Below are 23,516 nucleotides of genomic sequence, written 5' to 3' on the forward strand. Positions count from 1 at the left end.
TATATTCTTTATACCTTTATTAATATATTATACTTAAAATAATATCTAATAAATAGAGCCAGAAAAAAAAACCCAGTTGACATCTTGATCAGTTAGAAGGTTGAGGTCTAGAATCAGCCATTTTTAGCTGGTTTCAACCTATTCTATAGGGTTAGTCTCAGTGTATATGAGGAGGTAAAAGGACTCTTTAAAGATTATTATGGGGAAAATTATGAGTTATTGATAAATTCAGTGTATAAAAATGAATATAATGATTTACATGTGATTTTTATCTTTCCTTGTTCTTTTTTTTTGAAGTGAATATTTATTTGATTTTTTACTATTATTCTTTAACAGTAGAGAAAACAGTTCAAGAAGTATATCCTTTGTGTAAATGTGAAATACGGGCTTTCTACATTACTTTTTCTTATTTCAGATTTTTCCATCAGTGTGGACCTTTGGATATTGAGGTCAAGTAACCTGACTCATTGTGATAATCAGAAAGAAATCTAAATTTGGGACTTAAAGATTTATTGGTTTGGGGAGGTAATATGTCATAGTGTTATAAATGAGTGGAAATGAGAACATTAATATTAAATACCACCATGCATTGAAGATTCCCATTACTAGAAAGAAGAGACATGCTTTATCACAGATAACACAAAATGTTTCTCAGCAGTTTAATGATTATTGTATGCACTTTATAAGAATTTTAATGTTCTGGGTAATACCACCACTTCTTATGTAAATAACAAGTAATAATTGAAGCTATTATATTCTGTGTTGTTCTTCTCTATTCTCACCAGGTATTAGAAGGAAAACCCATCTACGTTGATTGTTTTGGCAACCTGGTGCCATTAACCAAGAGTGGTCAACATCATATATTCAGTTTTTTTGCCTTCAAAGAAAACAGACTTCCTCTCTTTGTCAAGGTAATATACATATGGAATTTTGTAAAGCATTTAATTCAAGACCAAAAAAAGCTTTGACTTCCTTTAGGAGAATAGAATATTTGCTTTTCAGTCATTTCCAATGGTTTTTAAAGCCAGTTCTATAAAATTTTGAAATCTTAGAAAACCAACCATATTTTTTTATTGAAGTTGTGTCAATTTCTGGTTTACAGCATAATAGTTCAGTCATTCATAGACATATATATACTTGTTTTCATATTCTTTTTCATTATAGGTTACTAAAAGATGTTGAATATTATTCCCTGTGCTATACAGTATAAACTTGTTGTTTATTTTATATTTAGTAGTTAGTATCTGCAAATCTCAAACTCCCAATTTATCCCTTCCCACCCTTTTCCCCCACTGGTAACCATAAGTTTGTTTTCTATGTCTGTGAGTCTGTTACTGTTTTTTAAGTAAGTTCATTTGTGTCATTTTCTTTTTCTTTAGATTCTACATAAAAGTGATATCATATGGGATTTTTCTTTCTCCTTCTGAATTACTTCACTTAGAATGACTATCTACAGGTCCATCCACATTGCTGCAAATGGCATTGGTTTATTCTTTTTTGTGGCTGAGTAGTATTCCATTGTATAAATATAGTACAGCTTCTTTACCCAGTCATCTGTCAGTGGACATTTAGGTTGTTTCCAAGTCTTGGCTATTGTAAATAGTGCTGCTGTGAACACTGGGGTGCATGTATCTTTTTGAATTAAGGTTCCTTCTGGATATATGCCCAGGAGTAGGACTGCTGGATCATATGGTAAGTCTTTTTAGTCTTTTGAGGAATCTCCATACTGTGTTCCATAATGGCTGCATCAAATTACATTCCTACCAACAGTGTAGGAGGGTTCCCTTTTCTCCACACCCTCTCCAGCATTTATTGTTCATGGACTTTTGAATGATGGACATTCTGACTCGTATGAGGTGATTCCTCAAGATAGTTTTGATTTGCATTTCTCTGATAATTAGCAATATTGAGCATTTTTTCATGTGCCTATTGGCCATTTTTATGACTTCATTGAAGAATTGGTTATTTAGGTCTTCTGCCCATTTTGGGGTTGGATTGTTTGTATTTTTAAAATGACAATTTCAACCTTAATTTTTAGCTATATACGATGTTTAAGGCAGAGAATGAGGGACAAATTGCCAATTTATTAAGTAGAAAAACTGGTTATTCATTGCCAAATGTTAAGGGAAGTCTTTCTTTTTCTTTCTTTCTTTCTTTTTTTAATATTATTTATTTTAAATATTTGTACTTATATTTTTAAAATATGTGATATCACAAGTATGGAGGCCAAAAGAGTTCTTAGTGACAAATTTTCATAATAAAAGCTCTCAAAGGACCCAGGATCTCACTTAATCTACTACAATATTATCCCAGAGTTTAGGATTAACAGATACACATTACTATATATAAAATAGATAAGCAATCAGGACCTACTGTATAGCACAGGGAACTATATTCAGTTTCTTGTAATGAGCTGTAATGGAAAAGAATCTGAAAAAAAATGTATGTATATGTATATCTGAATCACTTTGCTGTACACATGAAACTAACATTGTAAATCGACTACACTTTAATAAAAAATAAGAATTAAAAAAAAAGAGATTATCCCAGATAGAGCTATAGACTGGATATACCTTCATAACTCATTCAGCAAACATCTGAAGAGACACTTCAGTGTAACATGAATTTGTTGTCCCTGTTTGGAAATATTAATCCAAGTTAGAAATTTGGCTGTAACATATACAAGTTTCATTTTAGATTCCAGTTCTAAAGAGGGACAAAAATGAATATGAGTGAGAGATTCATGAAATTAAAAGGAAGTGATAATTCTATTTAATTTTTAATGAGTCTGTTAAGTTTTCTCAAGATCTCCACTGAAGGCTTTCATTGTGCCAATTCTGGTTCAGTTGTTTTGCCTGATTAAAGATAGGCTTTTACAGATCACCACGTTGAACAGTAAGAGCTGAGGGGTAATAGATCTGTTTACCACAAATAACTATACAATTGTGCTAATATTTGATACTGTTGACATGCAAAAGTCATTCTGTAAACAACATAATACAAAAATAGGAAAATGACAAACATTTCTCCAAAGAAGATGCACAAATGGCCAATAAGCACATGAAAAGATGCTCAACTGCTTAGGGAAATTCAAATTCAAATCACAATAAGATACCACTCCATACCCATTAGGTTGGCTGTTATCAAAAACAAAGAAACAGAAAGTAACAAATGTTGGTGAAAATGTGGAGAATCTGGGACCCCATGCATTGCTGGTGGGAATGTAAAATGGTGCAGCCGTGGAAAACAGTATGGTAATTCCTCAAACAGTTAACCATAAAATTAGCATATGCTCCAGCAATTCCCAAAGAATTGAAAGCAGGGACTCAAACACTTATTTGCAATGTTCATAGCAGCGTTACTCTCAATAGTCAAAATGTAGAAACAGCCCAAATATCCATTGACAGATGAATGGATAAAAAAAAATGCAGTATATGCATGCAATGGAATAGTATTCAGCCTTAAAATGAGTAAAATTAGTCAGACGTAAAAGGGCAAATGTTGTGTGTTCCCATTTGTATGAGGTACCTAGAGTAGTCAGATACAGAATCTGAAAATAGAATGGTGGTTCCCAGGCGATGGGGAAGGAAGGAATGGGAAGTTATTGTTTAATGGAAACAGTTTCAGTTTGTGAAGGCGAAAACTTTCCGAAACTGAATGGGGGTCATGATTGTACATCAGTGTGAATGTACTTAATGCTATTAAACTATGCCTGTAGAAATGGTTAAAATGGTATTTTATGTATATTTCAACACAATTTTAAAAAAGAATGAAATTCTGATATATGTTGCAACAGGAATAAAGCTTAAAAATATCATGCTACCTGAAACAACCCAGACACAAAAGGACAATTATAGTATAACTCTATCCATACCAGGTACCAGGCAAATTTATGGCAACAGAAAGTTGAATAGAGGTTACTAGGTGCTGGGGAAAAAAATAGGGAGTTATTTCTTAATGGGTACAGAGTTTCTGTTTGAGATGATGAAAAATTCTTCATGATGGTGATGATTGCACAGCTTTGTAAATGTGTTTCATGCCATTGAATTGTATACTTAGAAATGATAAGTGTATAAATGGAAATGGTAAGTTTTATGTTATGTATATTTTACCACAGAGTTTTTGAAAGCTGAATGATTTTAAATCATTCTAAATGATAACAGAAAAAGAAAAAGAGAACACCTCCAAAACCTTATTAGCATTACCAAATGAATTTTATTTTTTTCCCTAGCTTTTTTTGAGTACCATCTCATTAAAATAAATGGTATGTGTCATATATGGGTGAAGCATGTATGCCTTTCTTTTTCAAGGTACGTGATACAACTCAGGAACCTTGCGGACGACTATCATTTATGAAAGAGCCAAAATCTACCAGAGGCCTGGTGCATCAAGCTATTTGCAACTTAAACATCACGCTGCCAATTTATACGAAGGTATTGTAATCTGTATAGAGCAATTCAGGCAGCATAGGATTGATTCTCAAATCCTGTAGAATAAACAAGTGCGAAGATACTGACTGAATGCAACCACATGCAACAGTCATTTTTGATTCCCTGTCCAGTTTCCATTTAAGTACAGAAAAATGTAGCTCTACCTTATTTCACATTAAATTCACTTTGATGGAAAAAATTCTATAAATATATATTGGAGATGGAAGAGATAAAATTTGAATTTAAGATTTAACTTTTTGAACTAATTTCTAAAAATAAAATAATTGTCTTTGACTTATTATGTTCTTACATCCCTTCTGCATCATACAAGTACATTTGGCCCTACCAAAACATTATGAGTGCACTAGCTTCTGTTTATTACCAGTTCACAGGGAGATTATATATTATCAAATCTAGAGCAACATTATGATATTTTACCTTGTTGCTGAAATAATTGTCTGTTCATTTTGTAACCTACATTATTTTAGGAATATCAAATTAATTTTTCAACCATTTTGGCATGATTAGTATACAAAAGACTCCCATGTTACTGGAGTAAATTTGAAATATTGTTGAAAGGAAAAATTCACTAATTTCTGACCCAAATCTACCAACAGGTATTACTTTCTATCCAGACCTCTCCCCACTGTAGAATTCCTTGATCACTCTGATCAAATCAAAGAACACAAGGGAATGAATTAAATGTTAGGGATAACTTTTCTTTTATTAAAAAAGTTTTTAACCAGTATCCGTTTTGAATGGAAATCTCCCACATGGCAGTTTACAGGAGGTTATAGCAAGCTGTCAGTGTGTGTGTTAGAGGTTGGGGAGTGGAGTGAACAGTGGTAGAGGAGACGTGCAGGAGAAGAACTATATTTAAAATCCTCCTCTTGACTCCACAAAGCAAAGGGTTTCCTCTACTTCTTTTTATTCACCACAGTATGTTTTTTCTTAATTATTCTTATAAATTGGAAATCAGTCACAGAGAGAAAAGTATGTAGCATCATGTTTAACATTATAAATTCTTACTAAATGATGAAAATGAAATGAAATCCCAGTATTGGTATACGTGAATGTACACGTTATTCTGAGACCCAGAGCACAGCAGTGGGCATGTCCACCCAAATGAGCATAAATCTAATCACACTCCAGTGATGCAGAATGTACTCTGGGGTTTGTGGTGCTGATCACTTTGAGTCACTGAAGCAGAATGCCAAATAAGCAGCACAAAGAAATATGTACTGCTGGGGCGATCCACCTGCGTGATATATAAAGATGAAGGAGCTTTGTTTCTGATTTCAGTGAGCTTTCACTGTGCTATAAAAGAAAACATTTACTTCATTACTACTTTTTATTTCTCAGTCAAGCTCTGTCAAGCACAGTTATTGTAGCTGTGATGGTCCAGGACAACTTTCCACTGAGTAACTCAAAACATAAAAAACTGCCAAACATTGTATACTTCAGATATGCTTTAGAACTTAGTAGCTCTTTATCATAATAAAACTCCTAAATGTTGCCTGTGTATTGAAAGTACATTCACCATATGTTTATTTGTGGCTTTTAACAGTCTTAGTCAATATCTGTAATGACTGATTCATTGCCATCACCACTTCGGTAGACATATGCCATCAAATTCGTTAAATGTCAAACTCTGAGGCTGCTGATAACCTAGCATCTGAAATTAGTATTTTTATCATTTTAGTTCTTTTGCCTATAAATGAGTATATTTATCATCTTGGTTCTTTTGTCTCTTGAATCGACAGACTATTTGTATTTAAATCAATCCTCTTTAATTTTTGTGCCTGTCTTCTGTAAACTGTTAGAAAAATTATGAGTACGCTGAGTGTATGCTTGCCTGTTGATGTTTTTTGTCAGGGTATTTAATCTTTTCTTCTAAATACTCTCTACTCTTCCTGCTCTCTGTTTTCCACCTTGCATGGCATCTTGGGGCGGCAAGGAATCAGAGTCAGATCAAGAACAGGAGGAAGAGGTAATTGTATGGCATTGTCACTTGTTCATGGCTCTGTCATTGCTGTAAACAGTAATAAGACCACATGGTTAAGCTCTGTTCTTAGAAGGGTTACACAGTTGTTCTTGGTAATTAAAGGGTCACAATTTTCCTTAACCTCTCTGAGACAGTTTTCTCATCTTGTGGACTGATTTCAGAGGACAGTAAAATTTGCCTGTAAATTGTTACCTGTCTTATGGAATAATATAGATTTCTCTGCTAACTACTGAAGACCAAACCATTATCCCAGGGATTCTCAAAGATTGGTCTGGAGATGCCTGCAGGTCAAACTCTTTCTTTAGTAGTAAAGACATTATTTGCATTTTAGCTCCCATATCCTCACAAGCTACACAAGAATGTTCTAGAGACTCCATTATATATGATAACATCATCACCTGACACTCTGGAATGTGCTCTTATATATACTGGGTTCTAGCATTTTCACAGCTTTAATTTGTAATAGAGATACTTATTTATATATGTTAAGCGTAACAAAAAGTTCTTCAGGCTCGTCAGTAATTTTAGGAGTGTAAAGGTGGTCTTAAAAACAAAGTTTGAGGACCACTGAAATAGAAAACTTTCAGGAGCATGTAGTTCATCCATTTGACTATAATATTATAATACAGAAGCCTACTGGTCATGTACACTTTTTATAAGGTAGGCTCTTTACTAAGTGTTCCACGTACTCCGTCCACACTGGTCTCTCACAATCACCGTATGAGGTGTGTGCTGTCATATCATAGATGAAGAAAATGGGTCTTAGAGAGGTTGCATTGAATAAATAGCCATTCGAACTATATCTGCTTCGATAGTTAAAGCAAGTACGTGTTTGTTTCCTTTATAAAGATCTAAAAATGCCCAAATGTTATCATAGAAATGAAAGAAATCATTGGAAAATTATCCTTCTACTTAATTGATTAACATATTGGTTCCTATTTCTGAGACAAATGGAATTGTTATTAGCTGCAAGTAAATGCTTTTCAAATATACTAGTTTCATTCTTTAATGTTTTTCTGATGGATTTGAAATACAAAAACATAAAGGAAAACATAATAAACCACCCTTGGATCCACCAGCTTAAAATGTAAGGCCTTAGTTCAGAGAATGCCCTTGAACTCACTTTTTTTTAACTGATACCCAGGCAGTGGAGCTGGACAAGAGGGTGATTATAGACTCATCCACCTGCCATGTATAACCAGACACACAGTAAACTTATGACAAGACTGACACCATTCTTTCCCTTAACTGTGCAGTCACTCTTTGTCTCACATACTCAGTTTCCTTCCTGTAGTTGGTGACTCAATCCCCAAGCTGTTCAAAATGATACCTACATACCTTCTAGACAGAGTGATAGTCATGAATCCAACTTTGGTATATGTTCAAATGAGGTTTTCACATTAGGTTTATGATTTTTCTATTGACTATTTCCAGGCACTATTCAGGGCAGTGGATCTAGTTTGTATGCTTTTCAGGATTTGGAATTCTGGCTTGTAACTCATAATGACACTACTTCTGTAGAACAGATCACCCTGGCATGCTGTTTGTTCTTGCTTTCTTTTTCTTAACTAAATTGACACTGTTTTATACCTACTTCACTGCTTCCCTGGCCTTTTCCCTAATGTATATTTCTAACATCAAACACTCCCTGGACCATATCTCCCCAGGAGTAACATTTTAGAAAGGACTTTACACTCATAGTGTCTAGGAAAGAGATTTGTTTTTTTCAAGTTAGCATGAGAATGAAGGAAATTCTCAGGAAGAACTGTAGCAAATTACTCTGACCTTCCTCTAGCTTATGGTGTCTCCCATGTGTATAATTATGAATAAGAGGTTGTTGTGCACATCAGGGGTGGTGAGACAAGATGCTACTTGTAACCATTCGATTTATGTATGTTTTCTTTCAGATCGATATGACATCAGAAAAAAGTAAGATTTTCAAAAAAATTGAGTTTGTTTGAAAGCTGGCTACACTAAAGAAAAGCATGAATTAAGATGCAACCTAGTTGCCATTACTAACCACTGTAATAAGTATATTTTTATATTATCCTTATTAATCATTAATATATGTTTAGAAAAGCAGCTTGGCCAGTTAAATTATGAAGACATAAATCTGTGAGCTAATTAGCAGTAAAAATGCAATGATTATTCATCCAAGCATTCACTTTCTTTTGGATATCCCTGTTACCCCCCGCTATCGCTGTTATGCTTGTTTAGAAACCCACCCTACCGTTTTTGTCCATTTGTTAGCACAACATTGTCATCTCATTTTTTTAAGCTCTGATGTGACAGTATCACTTTTTTATATCAAACGACGCTGACTTCAGTAGAGAGCTCATTATTTTTGTAGGCTACACCTGCAAAAGTGATACTGTCTTAATAGTGCTCAGCTGAAGCTAACTCTCCCCTCACCCCCCTCCCTCCCCCCTTGCACCTCTTACTGTGGTGAAGTGTAACTGACTTCTCTAGGGCTGAGGTCTAACAGACTTCGGTGGAAACCTTCTGGAAAAAAAAAAAAAAGCAAGGAAGCAAAAATTCAGACCTCCTGAATGAAATTACTAATCACAACAGTGTGTCCTAATAGGGCTAATTTTAAATAATGATGCAAATCCTAAATATTATCTAGTTCAGAGAGAACTTGTTTTTACAGACCTTAAGAGAGCTATCTTAGAACTCACTTCAGGTTTGTACCATTCAATTAAATTTTCAGTTTGTTGGACTGTTTCTGGTGACTCATTAGCTGCTTGTGTGGAAGAAGTTGAATTTTCAAGTTTCTTCTTGCTTTTATGCCCCAGATGCTTTTGAAAACAAAAAATCAAATTTTAATGTTTATTCATTTTAAGATTTGATTCACTATGTTTCAAGGTGCTGTTCCCAAAAGGAGGAAACTTAGAACCATGTTGAATATGGTCATTAGGCCCTATGCCATTATCTTAAAGCTTTTTTCCCCTTTTTTTGAAGTCCTTGCTTCATGTATTTTACTGTAATGTAAATGTAGTAAATGTAATTTACTACTAAGTTATTGAAATACTTTTACTTGAGAGTCTCCTTACTCTCATGTTAAATCATTATTCAGGACTAGAATATTTGAAATTTGGGATGTTTTCATTGATTTATATTTGAATAAATATTTACTAATATAAATATTTTAACATATCTTTGTATATACATTTTCACAAAGTATATCTTCTCAACAAATACTGACTCTCTCAAGAGAAGGCATTATGTTTATAAAAAGTTTACATTATCATTGCCTTCATTAATTCCTTTTTTTAAAAGAGATTTTGTTATTTGGGACTTTCTTCTTTGGGGCTATGGTGTTTATTTAAATGGCCCTTTCCTTTGATCCTTGTATCCAAGTTAGTAGGAATTAAAAATTAACCCATCCATCTGGCTCAATCATTAATTTAAAAAAAAGTTACTGTACTGCTATAATGCCAAGGATTCTCCCAGGTAACTCCTAGGTATTGTGACCATTTAAAAAATTTCAAATATAAGTTCACATTCAGCTTTCTTTTAGTATAAAGATAATCAATCATAAAATAATCTTCATCTAGGCATGCAGTAATCTCCAAAGAAGGGCTCTGTGGAAGAGATTCTTTCCTAAGGTCTTTTCATGAATAAATACTAAAGAGTTTGAGTTTCCCTCCTTGCTTTTAATGGGTGCAGACCCTGCCACCAATGCCTTGAACATACTGTGTTGAGCATCTTAGGGACGGACTTGTAGGGAAATAAATACACTTCACCACAGTAATGTTTTACATATTTGTTCTAATTTCTTACCATCCTTCTGCCCGTGCAACTCAGCAAGGCCACCTTTCCCACCAGTTTTATTCCACCTTTGCTTTGCATGGAAATAACTTGGCTTACATAAACTGTGCGTGTGTCCTGTGTGACTGTCTCTGATTTGGGTTGCCATGCATCACATTTTAACTTTGGACTCACAAATAAATTTAATCACAGTTGTTGTTTGTGTTGGTTTTCTTTCCTTTCCTTTCTTTCCCTCCTTGGTCTATCCATTACGTGTCTAAACAAGGAGGTTGCTCCAAGGAAAGGACCATGCCTCTCAGCACAAGACTGTTTGTTTCATTGTTAGGTGTGAATTTCCCTTAGATGAAATGCCAGTTTGCAGCTGATTCAGATATATTTTATATAATCATTGTATGTTGGTGGAAGTAAACATACTGAACCTCAGATTTTTATATGATTTTATATTTAATCATATAAATGAACGCATATACATCATTAGAAGGTATTCTGAATTTGCTACTACTGGCTTTCTCCTAGAGGAAATCAACTTTCTGCAATTTCTAATGCTTTTTTTCCTTTTTTTTCCCATGTTTATTTTTTTTCAACATTGATCTGTAACATCTGAACAATCTTGAGATATTTCTGTATAATTTCACAGTGTTCGTTCTTTGTTTTGTGATTTTGTGTGTGTGTGTCTTGATTATTTGTTACAGCTTTGTTGTATGTGTGGATGAGCTACAAGTGAGAAAATTAAGCAAGTTATTTCCTGCTCATTTTTCCTTTTCAGTTTTTTTTTTTTTTGTTGTTGTTAGCCTTGCTTTGCTTTTGTATCCCAAGACCTTGTGGATCCACCATTCCCAGCCCATGTTGTTGTGCCCCCACCACAACAGGAAAAGACACTCTGTGGTTTCAGTCCTGATTACATTTGCCAATATCTTTTTTGATTTCCATTTTACTTTCAATGTTTTTCATTCACATCAAAGATGATGAGACAGAATCTACAGAAACATCTGTCCTGAAAAGCCACCTGGTTAATGAAGTTCCTGTCCTAGCGAGTCCGGACTTGCTCTCTGAAGTTTCTGAGATGAAACAGGATTTGATCAAGATGACCGCCATCTTGACCACAGATGGATCTGACAGGGCAGGTTCCATTAAAGTGAAGGAGCTGGTGAAGGCTGCTGAGGAGGAGCCCGGAGAGCCTTTTGAAATTGTTGAACGAGTAAAAGAGGACTTAGAGAAAGTGAATGAAATCCTGAGAAGTGGGACCTGCACCAGAGGTGAAGGCAGTGTGCCGAGGTCTCAGTCAGAGAGAGAATTAGTGGAAGAGGAATGGGTTATTATCAGTGAGGAGGAAATAGAGGAGGCTAAGCGAAAAGCACCTTTAGAAATCACTGAATATCCATGTGTCGAGGTTAGAATAGATAAAGAGACCAAAGTCAAAGGAGAGAAAGACTCAACGGGGCTAGTGAACTACCTTACTGAGGATCTAAATTCCTACAAGTCTCCCCACGAAGAGCAACCGCAGACATTGCATGACCTGGCAGGGGAGATGTGTGAGTCCCAGGGTCCTGACAGGAGCTCTGAAAGCAAAGGGAAAGGTGCCCCCTCTGAGGAGACACAGAGTACACAGAAACAGCCCAAACCCAGCCTGGGAATCAAGAAGCCAGTGAGAAGGAAATTAAAAGAAAAACAAAAACAAAAAGAGGATAGTTTACAAGCTAGTGCAGAAAAAACTGAACTTAAAAAAGAGAGTTCAGAAGAATCATTAGATGAAGACCTCGGTTTAGCCCCTGAGCCTCTTCCCCCCGTAAAAGCTACGTCACCTTTGATAGAGGAAACTCCCATTGGTTCCATAAAGGACAAGGTGAAGGCCCTTCAGAAACGCGTGGAAGATGAACAGAAAGGGCGAAGCAAGTTGCCTGTCAGGGTCAAAGGCAAAGAGGATGTGCCCAAAAAGATAAACCACAGGACACATCTTGCTGCGTCCCCCTCCCTAAAATCAGAGAGGCATGGCCCAGCATCACCCTCCTCTAAAACAGAAAGACACTCTTCTCTTTCCTCCTCTGCAAAAGCCGAAAGGCACCCTCCGGTATCACCATCAAGTAAAACTGAGAAACACTCACCTGTGTCACCCTTGGCCAAAACTGAAAGGCACTCTCCTTTGTCATCGTCAAGTAAAACTGAGAAACACTCCCCCGTGTCTCCCTCAACAAAAACTGAAAGACACTCCCCCGTGTCCTCTTCTACCAAAGCAGAAAGACACCCACCAGTCTCACCTTCAGGTAAAACAGACAAACGCCCACCTGGATCGCCCTCTGGGAGAACAGAGAAACATCCACCAGTATCCCCGGGCAGAACAGAAAAACGCTTGCCTGTATCACCAGCTGGAAGAATGGAAAAGCATTCGCCTGCATCGACCTCTGGGAAAACTGAGAAGCACCTGCCTGTGTCACCTTCTGGGAAAACAGACAAGCAACCACCTGTCTCTCCCACCTCAAAAACAGAAAGAATCGAGGAGACGATGTCTGTTCGGGAGTTGATGAAAGCTTTCCAGTCAGGTCAGGACCCATCCAAACATAAGACTGGACTCTTTGAGCACAAGTCAGCCAAACCAAAACAGCCACAAGAGAAAGGCAAAGTTCGGGTAGAAAAAGAAAAGGGGCAGGTAGTAACCCAGAGAGAAATGCAGAAAACAGAGAGTCTGACAATCAAACGAGGCCAGAGATTCCTGGTCACAGGACCCTCAGAGTCCAGAAGAGCGGTTCGTGCTTCCTTCATAGGGTTTAAGAGAGAAGACGTAGCTGGAGAGGAGAAAGTGCTCAACCACAAAACACCTGAACCTGTTCATCCAGCACCTGAAGGAGAAAGTCATAAAGATAGTGAAGCCCCTAAAGAAAAGCTGGCTGATGAACAGGGAGACATGGATCTCCAGATCAGCCCAAACAGGAAAACCTCCACTGACTTTTCTGATGTCATTAAGCAAGAATTGGAAGACAATGACAAATACCAGCAGTTCTGCCAGAGTGAAGAGACTGAGAAGGCGCAGCTCCACTTAGACCAAGTGCTCACTAGTCCTTTCAACACAACATTCCCACTGGATTACATGAAGGATGAGTTCCTCCCAGCTCTGTCTCTACAGAGCAGCGCTCTAGCCGGCAGTTCCGAAAGCCTAAAGCACGAAGGGGTAACAGGTTCCCCATGTGGCAGCCTGATGGAAGGGACCCCTCAGATTAGTTCAGAAGAAAGCTATAAGCATGAGGGCCTGGCAGAGACCCCCGAGACCAGCCCAGAAAGCCTTTCTTTCTCACCAAAGAAAAGCAAGGAGCAAATTGAGGAAGCAAATGGGACTACCAAGTTAGAAACATCACCAGAGATTCACTCTGAAAAAGAACATCCATCAACAAAGGACATTACAGATGGCTCTGAAGGGCAAGGGGACGCAGTCACAGGGGCCAAGGAGCCCTCTGCTGAGCCTTTGCTGAAGGAAGCCGCCCTAGACCCTTCTAAAGACACTAGCCCCCAACAAGGAAGTGATTACCTTGGCAGTCAAGGTGTGTCATTAGCAAAAGAAACATCCAAAGGACTGACTGAGGAAGTGTCCTGTGATGAAGGTCCACTTACATATGTTAGTTCACCCCCCGAGACACAAACTGATATGAAAGTTCAGGAGTCCTCAACCACTGAGCCCTCAGATGAGACAAAGACATCACCACTGCCTGATGTTGCTGTCAAGACAGACCCAGGGACTGAATCAAAGCCCCAGGGAGTCATTAGAAGTCCCCAAGGGTTAGAACTTGTACTCCCTAGCCGTGACAGTGAGGTCTTCAGCCCTGGGGCTGATGAATCATTTGCAGTGAGTCACAAAGACTCCCTGGAAGCCAGCCCTGTGCTGGAGGATAATTCCTCACACAAAACTCCTGATTCTCTGGAACCGAGTCCTCTGAAAGAATCTCCATGCCATGACTCTCTTGAAAGCAGCCCTGTTGAACCAAAGATGAAGGCTGGAATTCTCCCAAGTCACTTTCCTCTTCCTTCAGTCGTTGCCAAAACAGAAATCTTCACAGAAGTGGCCTCTATGCGGTCCCGGCTGCTCCGTGACCCAGATGGCAGTGCTGAGGACGACAGCTTTGAACAGACGTCACTCATGGAGAGCTCAGGGAAGAGCCCCCTTTCTCCTGACACCCCCAGCTCCGAAGAAATTAGCTATGAGGTCACACCCAAAACCACAGATGCAGGCACACCAAAACCAGCTGTGATTCCTGAATGTGCGGAAGAAGATGACTCAGAAAATGGGGAGAAAAAGAGGTTCACACCCGAAGAAGAAATGTTTAAAATGGTAACCAAAATCAAAACGTTTGATGAACTTGAACAAGAAGCAAAGCAGAAAAGAGACTACAAAAAAGAACCCAAGCAAGAAGAATCTTCTTCATCCTCTGACCCTGATGTTGAGTGTTCAGCAGACATGGATGAACCAAAACATACAGAGAGTATAGAGGATGAAAGCGATGTCCCTGTTGTAGTAACATCAGAGGGCAGGAAGGCTTCTTCCTCCTCAGAGAGTGAGCCTGAGCTGACACAGCTGAAAAAAGGTGCTGACTCAGGCCTTTTATCAGAGCCAGTTATTCGAGTACAACCTCCTTCCCCACTTCCATCCAGCCAAGACTCAAATTCCAGTCCTGAAGAAGTACAGTTTCAGCCTATCATTTCCAAACAGTATACGTTTAAGATGAATGAAGATACTCAAGAAGATTCAGGTAAATCAGAAGAAGAAAAAGATGGTGAACCTCATTTACGTGAAGACAGTTGTACGGTTGCCACTGACGGCCCAGAGATGTCTTATGATGATCGAAATGGAGATGCTGATCAACCAGAAATCCACGAAGGCCATGGGTGTGAGGCTGGGAGTCCTAGCAGCTCAGCCACTCTGGTCTCTTCAGGTCTCCACAGTGCCACTGGTGATGATGTCAGTGAGCAGCTCATTATCCATAAGGAATCATTAGCTCTCCAAGATGCTGGTGAAAGAGAAACAGAAGGAGAAGAGCTTGATGTTTCTAGAGTTGAATCTCTACAAGTAGATTACCCCAGTGAGAGCTCTTCATCTTTGTCCTCTTTGCCTCATTGTCCAGCATCTGAAGGAAAAGAATTAGATGACGACATAGTCTCTCCATCTTCTACTACAAAAATGGAGGTCACAAAAACTGACCAAGCTTTTGAGAGTGTACCAGAGGACTGTTCCACTCAAGACTCATTCATCACTACTCAGACAGATAGGTCGTCCTTGGATGTTCCAGTGTCCAACCCAACAGAGACTGATGAAATCTATGATCCTCAAATCATAAGCCCTTATGAAAATGTTCCTTCCCAGTCTTTCTTCTCTAGTGAAGAAAGCAAAACCCAAACAGATGTGCAACCCACAAGTTCTCACTCTTCTGAAGTGTATTCTGTTACTATTACATCCACTATTGAAGACGGAGTAGTGACAAGCTCCTCTGATACACCTGTTTCAAGCAAAGAATCTAATTTTGAGGACCAGAACTTGGAAGCAGAATGCAAACAAGAAAGTACCTCATGGGAAATGCAGCCAGATAGAGCCCCCTCATCTTCGAAGCCAACTGTACCAACTTCATCAACAGTCGTTGGTGAACAGATAAGCAAAGTCATCATCACAAAAACTGATGTGGATTCTGATTCCTGGAGTGAAATCCGTGAGGATGATGCAGCCTTTGAGGCACGAGTAAAAGAGGAAGAGCAAAAGATATTTGGTTTGATGGTAGACAAGCAATCACAGGGTACCACCCCAGACACCACTCCTGCTAGGACCCCAACTGAAGAGGGGACCCCAACCAGTGAGCAAAATCCATTTCTCTTTCAGGAAGGAAAATTGTTTGAGATGACCCGAAGTGGTGCCATTGATATGACCAAAAGGTCTTATACAGATGAAAGTTTTCACTTTTTCCAAATTGGGCAAGAATCCAGGGAAGAGACTCTCTCTGAAGACGTGAGAGAAGGAGGTACAGGCACTGAGTCCCCACAGCTGGAGACATCAGCTGAGTCATTAGCACTCTTAGAATCAAAAGAAACAGCAGGTGATGAAGCAGACTTACTCCCAGATGACATGAGTGAGGAAGTAGAGGAAATACCCGCTTCAGAGGCTCAACTTAACTCTGAAATGGAAATTTCAGCCTCCATGGAAACACCAGTGAAAGAGGCTCCTTCTGCAGGGGCTGAGGACCTTCCTGCTACGCAAATGAGTGATACACCTCCTCTGTCCAGTGTGAAGGAGACAGCTTGCCCTGACTCCCCTGAACCAGTTGTACAAGTTCAGTTAGATTTTTCCACAGTCACTAGGTCTGTATATTCAGATAGGGATGATTCTCCCGATTCTTCCCCAGAGGAACAGAAATCAGTCATTGAAATCCCTACTGCACCCATGGAGAATGTGCCTTCCAGTGAAAGCAGATCGAAAATCCCCATAAGGACTATACCCACTTCAACCTCAGCACCTCCATCTGTGGCGTATGAGAGTTCCCTTTCTGAAGATTTTCTACCCAGCCTGGATGAGGAAAGTAAAGAGGATGAAATAAAACCAAAGTCTAAAATCCCCGTGAAAGCGCCCGTCCAGAGAGTCGAGCAGCAGCTTTCACATCTAGACTCATCTCTACAGAAGACAGTGGCTCCTCAGGGACAGGACATGACAAGCAGAGCACCAGATAGTAGAAGCAAATCTGAATCTGATGCCAGTCCTTTGGACACAAAGGCCAAAAGTCCAGTAAACGCTAGAAGTTATGTTGAGACAGAAACAGAGAGCGGAGAGGGGGCAGAGGAGGCTGAGTTAGAATCAGAAGAAGAAGCCACAAGACCAAAGATATTTGCATCCCGCTTGCCAGTAAAGAGCAAAAGCACCACATCTTCCAGCAGAGGGGCCACGAGCCCCACGAAAGAAAGTAAGGAGCACTTCTTTGACCTTTACAGGAACTCCATAGAATTCTTTGAAGAGATTAGTGATGAGGCTTCCAAGTTAGTGGACAGACTTACACAGTCAGAAAGGGAGCAGGAATTAGTTTCAGATGATGAGAGCAGTAGTGCCCTGGAAGTTTCAGTAATTGAAAATCTACCACCTGTTGAGACCGAGCACTCACTTCCCGAGGACATCTTTGACACAAGGCCCATTTGGGATGAGTCCATTGAGACTCTGATTGAACGCATCCCTGATGAAAATGGCCATGACCATGCTGAAGGTATTTGCCAGCCACTGGGATTCCCTGTGCTCCGCATGTCATAAATTTAATATAGTTTTTTTGTACGTCTGTTTTAGTTGGTGGTTTGTGTCTCATTTTCTTTAAGCCTTCTGTGGTGGTTACTATGTTTGTGTAAGCCCTTTGTGTTTTGTGCTTTCTCTGTATACTCTTGTCTGTGGAAACAATCTCAAGATTGAGTAATGAGAATGCTTATGGAAAACATAAACATGATTGGCAGGCAACGGGGGTCTTGCCTTTTCTCTAGCCACTGCACGTGAGGCCATGCAAGCTTTGAGTTTTGTTGTTCTGAAGTTCCAGGCTTAACTTCAAATTAAACAAATGAATATTCTTGGTCTTGTTTCATATTATGAGAATTCATTGCTTTTTTTTCTTTGTGTACTTTAAAATAACTTGCACTTAACAATTTTGTGATCATTAGGAAGCCATTTGTACAAGATTTCACATATCATGAAATTCCAATTGTTGTGGATTTGTTTTTGATTCAGAAAGGTTGGATTTCAAATACCATTGGTAAACACTTTAAGCAAATAGACATAAGGTAAAAACATGCTTTTCATTTATGCTGTAGAGGAATGGAGAATGTCCTCTGATTAGATGCAGCAGACAACAAAAACTCAAACTTTGCATGATTTAAGTTGACTGTGAGGGGATGATGATTCTTTGAATTATAAAAAAAAAAAAAGAAAGAAAACCATAGATGGCTCTGAGAAGCTGCCTCTGATCTTCTAATATCTCTATAATAAAGACTATTATTCTTAAATTGGGATTATAAAAAATGTCATGATACCTTGACATAAAATGCTGCCCATCAATTAATGGGGGTTAAAAAAAGAAGGAAAGTTACAGTTTGTAGGAATATATGAGCTTACTTAGTAGTAAGCAGACAGAAACTTTGCCCAGAAGACACATATACATACTAATATACGCAGACAACTGTGTGCACTTTATTGTTCCTTTTTCCAAGGCCATCAGGACCAAGGCAAATGTTGTTTCTGGCCATACTGAAAAAAGCCAGGATGGTTTGATTAACCCACGATCTAGGTCTCTTGTGAATGTTGGATGTGATTTCTTTATGATATGACTCGGAAGTGATCTATACTGCCATGGGCAATAATAGGGAGTCCTAACCAAATTACTCCATTTCTACATCCTGTTTATGATTTTTCTGGTGTTCAGTGAGCAAGATGGTTGTCTTCTGGTGGGCAGTGTCCTCTCAGATAATTCAAAAGGAAAGTCCTAAGATCACTAGAAATCAATAACTCATATAATTTATGTCCAATGACTAGTCTTGATTAAAGAGATATGGAAGTAGATGGTTTTCTTGATTTTTTATTAGATTTATTCCCCATTCCACTCCAGAAGTCAGGCAAACACAGAATTTAATGTGATTTAAAATGTGCTAGTTAATTTGTGCTATCATCGAATATTTGGACACTTGACTTCTTTTCTTTGGATGATCGGTACTGTGGTTCCACTCGTGTCATAGACAACCGTTGGCCATTCTGTTTTTGACCTTTGTAGATCAACAGGCTGAGCAGGAACGGATCGAGGAAAGGCTGGCTTATATTGCTGATCACCTTGGCTTCAGCTGGACAGGTAAAATGAGTTGACCCATTTTTTCAACAAAAACTGGTTGGTTTAAATGACATAGTTGCATCAGCCAAGTGTCATTAACAATGAAAAAGGTCTCTTTTTTTCTTTCCTTGAGGAGGACCGCGTGGAATGGTGAAAAGAATAATAAAGTATGAACTAGAAAACCCAAGCACTACATTGACTCACTGTGTGAACTAGGGCAGGCTTTTCATTGTCTCTTGCATTTTGAATAATAGAACTTTAGACTGGGAGATTTTGAGAATATAACAACCCCCACCACCCTCCTTTCAGAGCTGTGGATATCTAAACCTTAGGGAGATGACTCTGTTTCAAAACCATTGTTAGATGTTATTGTCATAAAATTTAATTTGAGATTCAACCTGGGCTCCTTGTTTTAGATACCTTGTGTCAGGTATCTTCTTCATGAACAGTACTAAAATTTACTTCTGATGAATGTTGAAATACATATGAATGAGATGTTCACAAATTTTCCGAGAAATGAGAATGTTTAAGTTTAGAAATTATGTGTTAAATAATTTTTAAGGGAAAGTGAATTCTAAAATCAATATGAATTATTTACAAATCGTGATTTGTAGGTTTTAAAAATTATGCCCTTTAATCTTTCCTGTGATTTAACATTATTAAAGCTAGATTGTCAGTCTAGCTTTTTTCCTTTTTCTTTTTTTGGTCCAACTTCCTTTTATGTCACTTGTGACTACTTAATAAAACAAACAATATAAAGTTAATGTTGATCTTTTTTCAGTTTCTTGAAGATTTGGTCATGAATAGGAGATAGGAGTCATAATATCCTTAATAAAAAATTGATAATGTAGAATAATGACTGAAACATTTAAAAGTAGTTTTTAAGTACTGATCTGACTTATTTAATTGAGGGATTTAGGGGAAGAAAGGACATCAAAATATTCCTGGTTGACCTGTTAAATAGGTAACATTCAGAATTATTTATTTTGCCTCTTAAGTATTTATATGTGTGTGTGTATATATATATATTTTAAATGTAATATCTGTTATAGTTGGTGAAAATTAAAATTCTGCAACCACACTGAATAGTATAAGATGAAAAATAAATGTCTCTCGTACCCACATCTGGTCTTTGAGCCCCATGCCTCAAAGGGAACTGCTAACACTCTCATGTGTTCAGAAAAAAATCTGCAGTGCCCACATCTATGCCTATTATTTAAAAATAAGCAAAATTTCATTTAACAATATTCAGCATAGAAATATCTGTCATTCTTTTAAATGGCTATTTAATTCCACTGTATGGAGTTACCATAATTTTATCAGTGGCCTTTGTTGATGGATATTTAGGTGTTTCCTGTTAGTGGCAATAAACATCTTTGTGCACTGGTAGATTTTTATGGGTATATCTTATAGGGCATATTCCTAGAAGGAAAATTGCTGTGTAAAGTATATGTATATTTTTAATTTTGAAAGATATTGGCAAATTTCCCTTCAAAGAGGACACCTCATTTACACACACCTCCCCTTGCCCCACAATGTATAAGCATCCGTAGAGAATGTTAATGGTAGACTTTACAGGAAAACTTTGTGGCTTCCTCCCTAGGTCAATTAATGCTTCCCAGACCTTTTATTCATGTGACATCCAATCAAAGAAAGGAGTTTATCCAACCACCATAATATAGCAATAACCAGTATTTATCCAGGTGCCCAGAAACAGGATTTATAGTATTTAAAACATCACCTAATGATAATTAAAAGTGAGACATGGTCTATTTCTACTGTTTTCAGTCATTTATTTTCCATTATCTTGGTTAAGAGTATGAGCTGGTATTAAGGGTCTTTTCCACATTTTGGAAGTAAATGGCCCTGAATTTACATACTTTATCATCGTTGCCTCAAACTTACTATTTAAACTATGACAGTGATCAATTCTATACCCAATTTTAAGGAAAATACCTGCAGTTAGTGCTAGAAGAACAAAGGCATATGAGCATCGCTTCTAGTAAGTAGAAAACAATAAAGGAACTCTTACAGTAACACTGAGAACACATCATTTACAGAATCACAAGGCAAGGTGTAGAGACTCAAACCTTGAAGTTAGTGTATTTACAAAGGAGCATCTTCTCTTCTAGAATTAGCAAGAGAACTGGATTTCACCGAGGAGCAAATTCATCAAATTCGAATTGAGAACCCTAACTCCCTTCAGGACCAGAGTCATGCGCTTCTGAAGTACTGGCTAGAAAGGGATGGGAAACACGCTACCGGTAGGTGGGGAGCTTATGTGAGGGCAGTAGGCCAAAGGTAGAAATAAGTCTTGTTCCACAAACCTTTTATGTGGATTCAGTAAAATAAGAAAAAAACAAATGCCATCAATCTGAAGTGCTTCTCTAAGCAAAAGAAGCTATCACATTTCTCAAATGTGCGTGTTGCATAAAAATTCTTGTACCGTGTTCCCGTGAACAGCATTGACTAGTGGAATGTGATACTGGCACTGGCTGCTCACAGTAGTCACAAAAGTCCGAAAACTTTCTAAGTATCGATAGCCAGCCAAATTGCTTTATTAGTCATTGTTTTATTGATGATGCATTACCTTCAGTTCCTGCTTCTCTTACTCCTAAATGACTAAAATGGGGGAGAAATGTCAGGTAGATATTCTTTATAATGATTTATATGTGATATTCTGACCATATCAAATAAAATGAGAAGTGATACTGACCATAACCGCTTCTCATCCTCAGCTGGTCTAAATTTGCCACTTCCTTTTATGTCTCTTGGAAGGTCTACCTGGAGACCTCTCTGATTCACATCCAGCCCACATTCATCTTTCCTTCTGTTACCATTCTTCTGGTAGGATTGCCAGTTTTAGCAAATGAAAATAGAGAGCAGCCAATTAAATCTTCAGATAGTCAACAAATACTTTTCTAGAAGTATATCCCATACAATATTTGAGATATACTTTTACTTGTAAAAAAATATTTGTTTTTTGTTTAAAATTCAGATTTGGCAAGGTGTCCTACGTGTTCTCTGGCAACTTTACTTTTAGGGCTTGTGCCGTGCTGTGCCCCCCTCCTCTTTTTGTGTGCGTCTCTGATTGGTCTGTTTGCTTATTTTTACAAAGACCCTTAATTGGGCTTTGGTTGTTTCCTGTACATATATCAAAATTTTAGTAAATTTTTCCTGCGTTTAAAATAGTTCACACACAAAAAATAATTCAGTGAGAATAAATGAAAGAGATTTTTTTAAAGAGTACCCTTTAGATGTAATAAATGGTTTTTCTCTAACATCCCAGATACCAGTCTCATTGAATGTCTCACCAAGATCAACCGAATGGATATTGTTCATCTCATGGAGGCCAGCACAGAGCCCCTCCAGGAGCGCATCAGTCACAGCTACGCAGAGATTGAACACACAATCACCCTGGATCACAGTGAAGGTCGAACAATTCATGTGTGTCTGAGTGTCTGCTATGTATGGTTAATTCAGGCACCTGGACCTGTCCTCCACTGTCTTCCTATTTTTAGAAGGCAGACTGTGGCCTTTGGTAATACGATCTTCTCCTGAATACTTTGAGGCTTCCCTGCCCATTTTAGATGCCCCAACAGTGCTCATTCTTTGTTATTTCATCATTGTCTGAGTCATCATGGGCTGATACAACAAAATACCATAAACTGGTTGGCTTAGACAGCAGAAATTTATTTTTGCACAGTTCTAGAGACTAGAAGTCCAAGATCAGGGTGAGATCGTGGTTGGGCTCTGGTGAGGGCTATCTTCTGGACTGTACAAGGCTGCCTTCCTGCTCTGCCCTCACGTCGGGGAGAGCGAGCGAGCTAGGCCTCATATCTCTTCTTATAAGGGCACTAATCCCATCCATGAGGGCTCTACCCTCATGACCTGATCACTTCCCAGGGGTACCACCCCCAAACACCATCACACTGGGACTAGGGTTTCAACATACGAATTTTGAGGGGACCCAAACATTCAGTTCATGACAACCATCAAAAAGGATGCTCCATCCAACGCCCTTTCCTCTGCTCCCTGACAGCACTTCTGATACTTGCGTCTTTTCTCCACCTTAATGACCCATTCCTATGCCCACAACCAAAACTAAATCATTATCAATGACTGTACTACTTCCAGTGAAGCATTACACTTGCTTCCTCTTTTGCCTTTTTGCAGTAATTCTCCAAACCCACTGGGACATCCAGTGGTCCTACCACCTTTTCAGTATTAAAGTTTCCCTAATCCACCCTCATTCATTTCCATGCTCACTTACTCTCCTTCTTTTTCTCCTCCTTTTTCTCCTTCTGATACTCACGCATCACTATTTTTGCACCTTTTCTTCTTTCAAGCCTCCAGCATTTCTCTCCTTTTTATTTATTCCAACCTGATGACCACATTTAGTATTTCTTAGAAAAAATAGGAATAACCATAAGCAAATGTCCATATTCTTTCACCACAAAAATCTCCCAACCCAAATGCATCTCAGTGTGTATACTC

At 38.2% G+C, this 23,516-nt stretch overlaps 1 protein-coding gene across 1 annotated transcript in view; it reads left to right on the forward strand.

The window, feature by feature from the left end:
• ANK2 (ankyrin 2) overlaps window positions 1-23,516 on the forward strand; it is a 310,369-nt gene that overhangs the window by 271,926 nt on the left and 14,927 nt on the right. The window contains 8 exon segments of the mRNA XM_006174671.3: window positions 786-911; window positions 4,311-4,433; window positions 6,388-6,420; window positions 8,343-8,364; window positions 11,169-17,423; window positions 18,966-19,040; window positions 21,152-21,283; window positions 22,309-22,452. Of these exon segments, the coding sequence (XP_006174733.2) occupies window positions 786-911; window positions 4,311-4,433; window positions 6,388-6,420; window positions 8,343-8,364; window positions 11,169-17,423; window positions 18,966-19,040; window positions 21,152-21,283; window positions 22,309-22,452 (6,910 nt within the window).

The sequence above is a fragment of the Camelus ferus genome, chromosome 2 (assembly GCF_009834535.1).
Source record: "Camelus ferus isolate YT-003-E chromosome 2, BCGSAC_Cfer_1.0, whole genome shotgun sequence".
Taxonomy (NCBI): Eukaryota; Metazoa; Chordata; class Mammalia; order Artiodactyla; family Camelidae; genus Camelus; species Camelus ferus.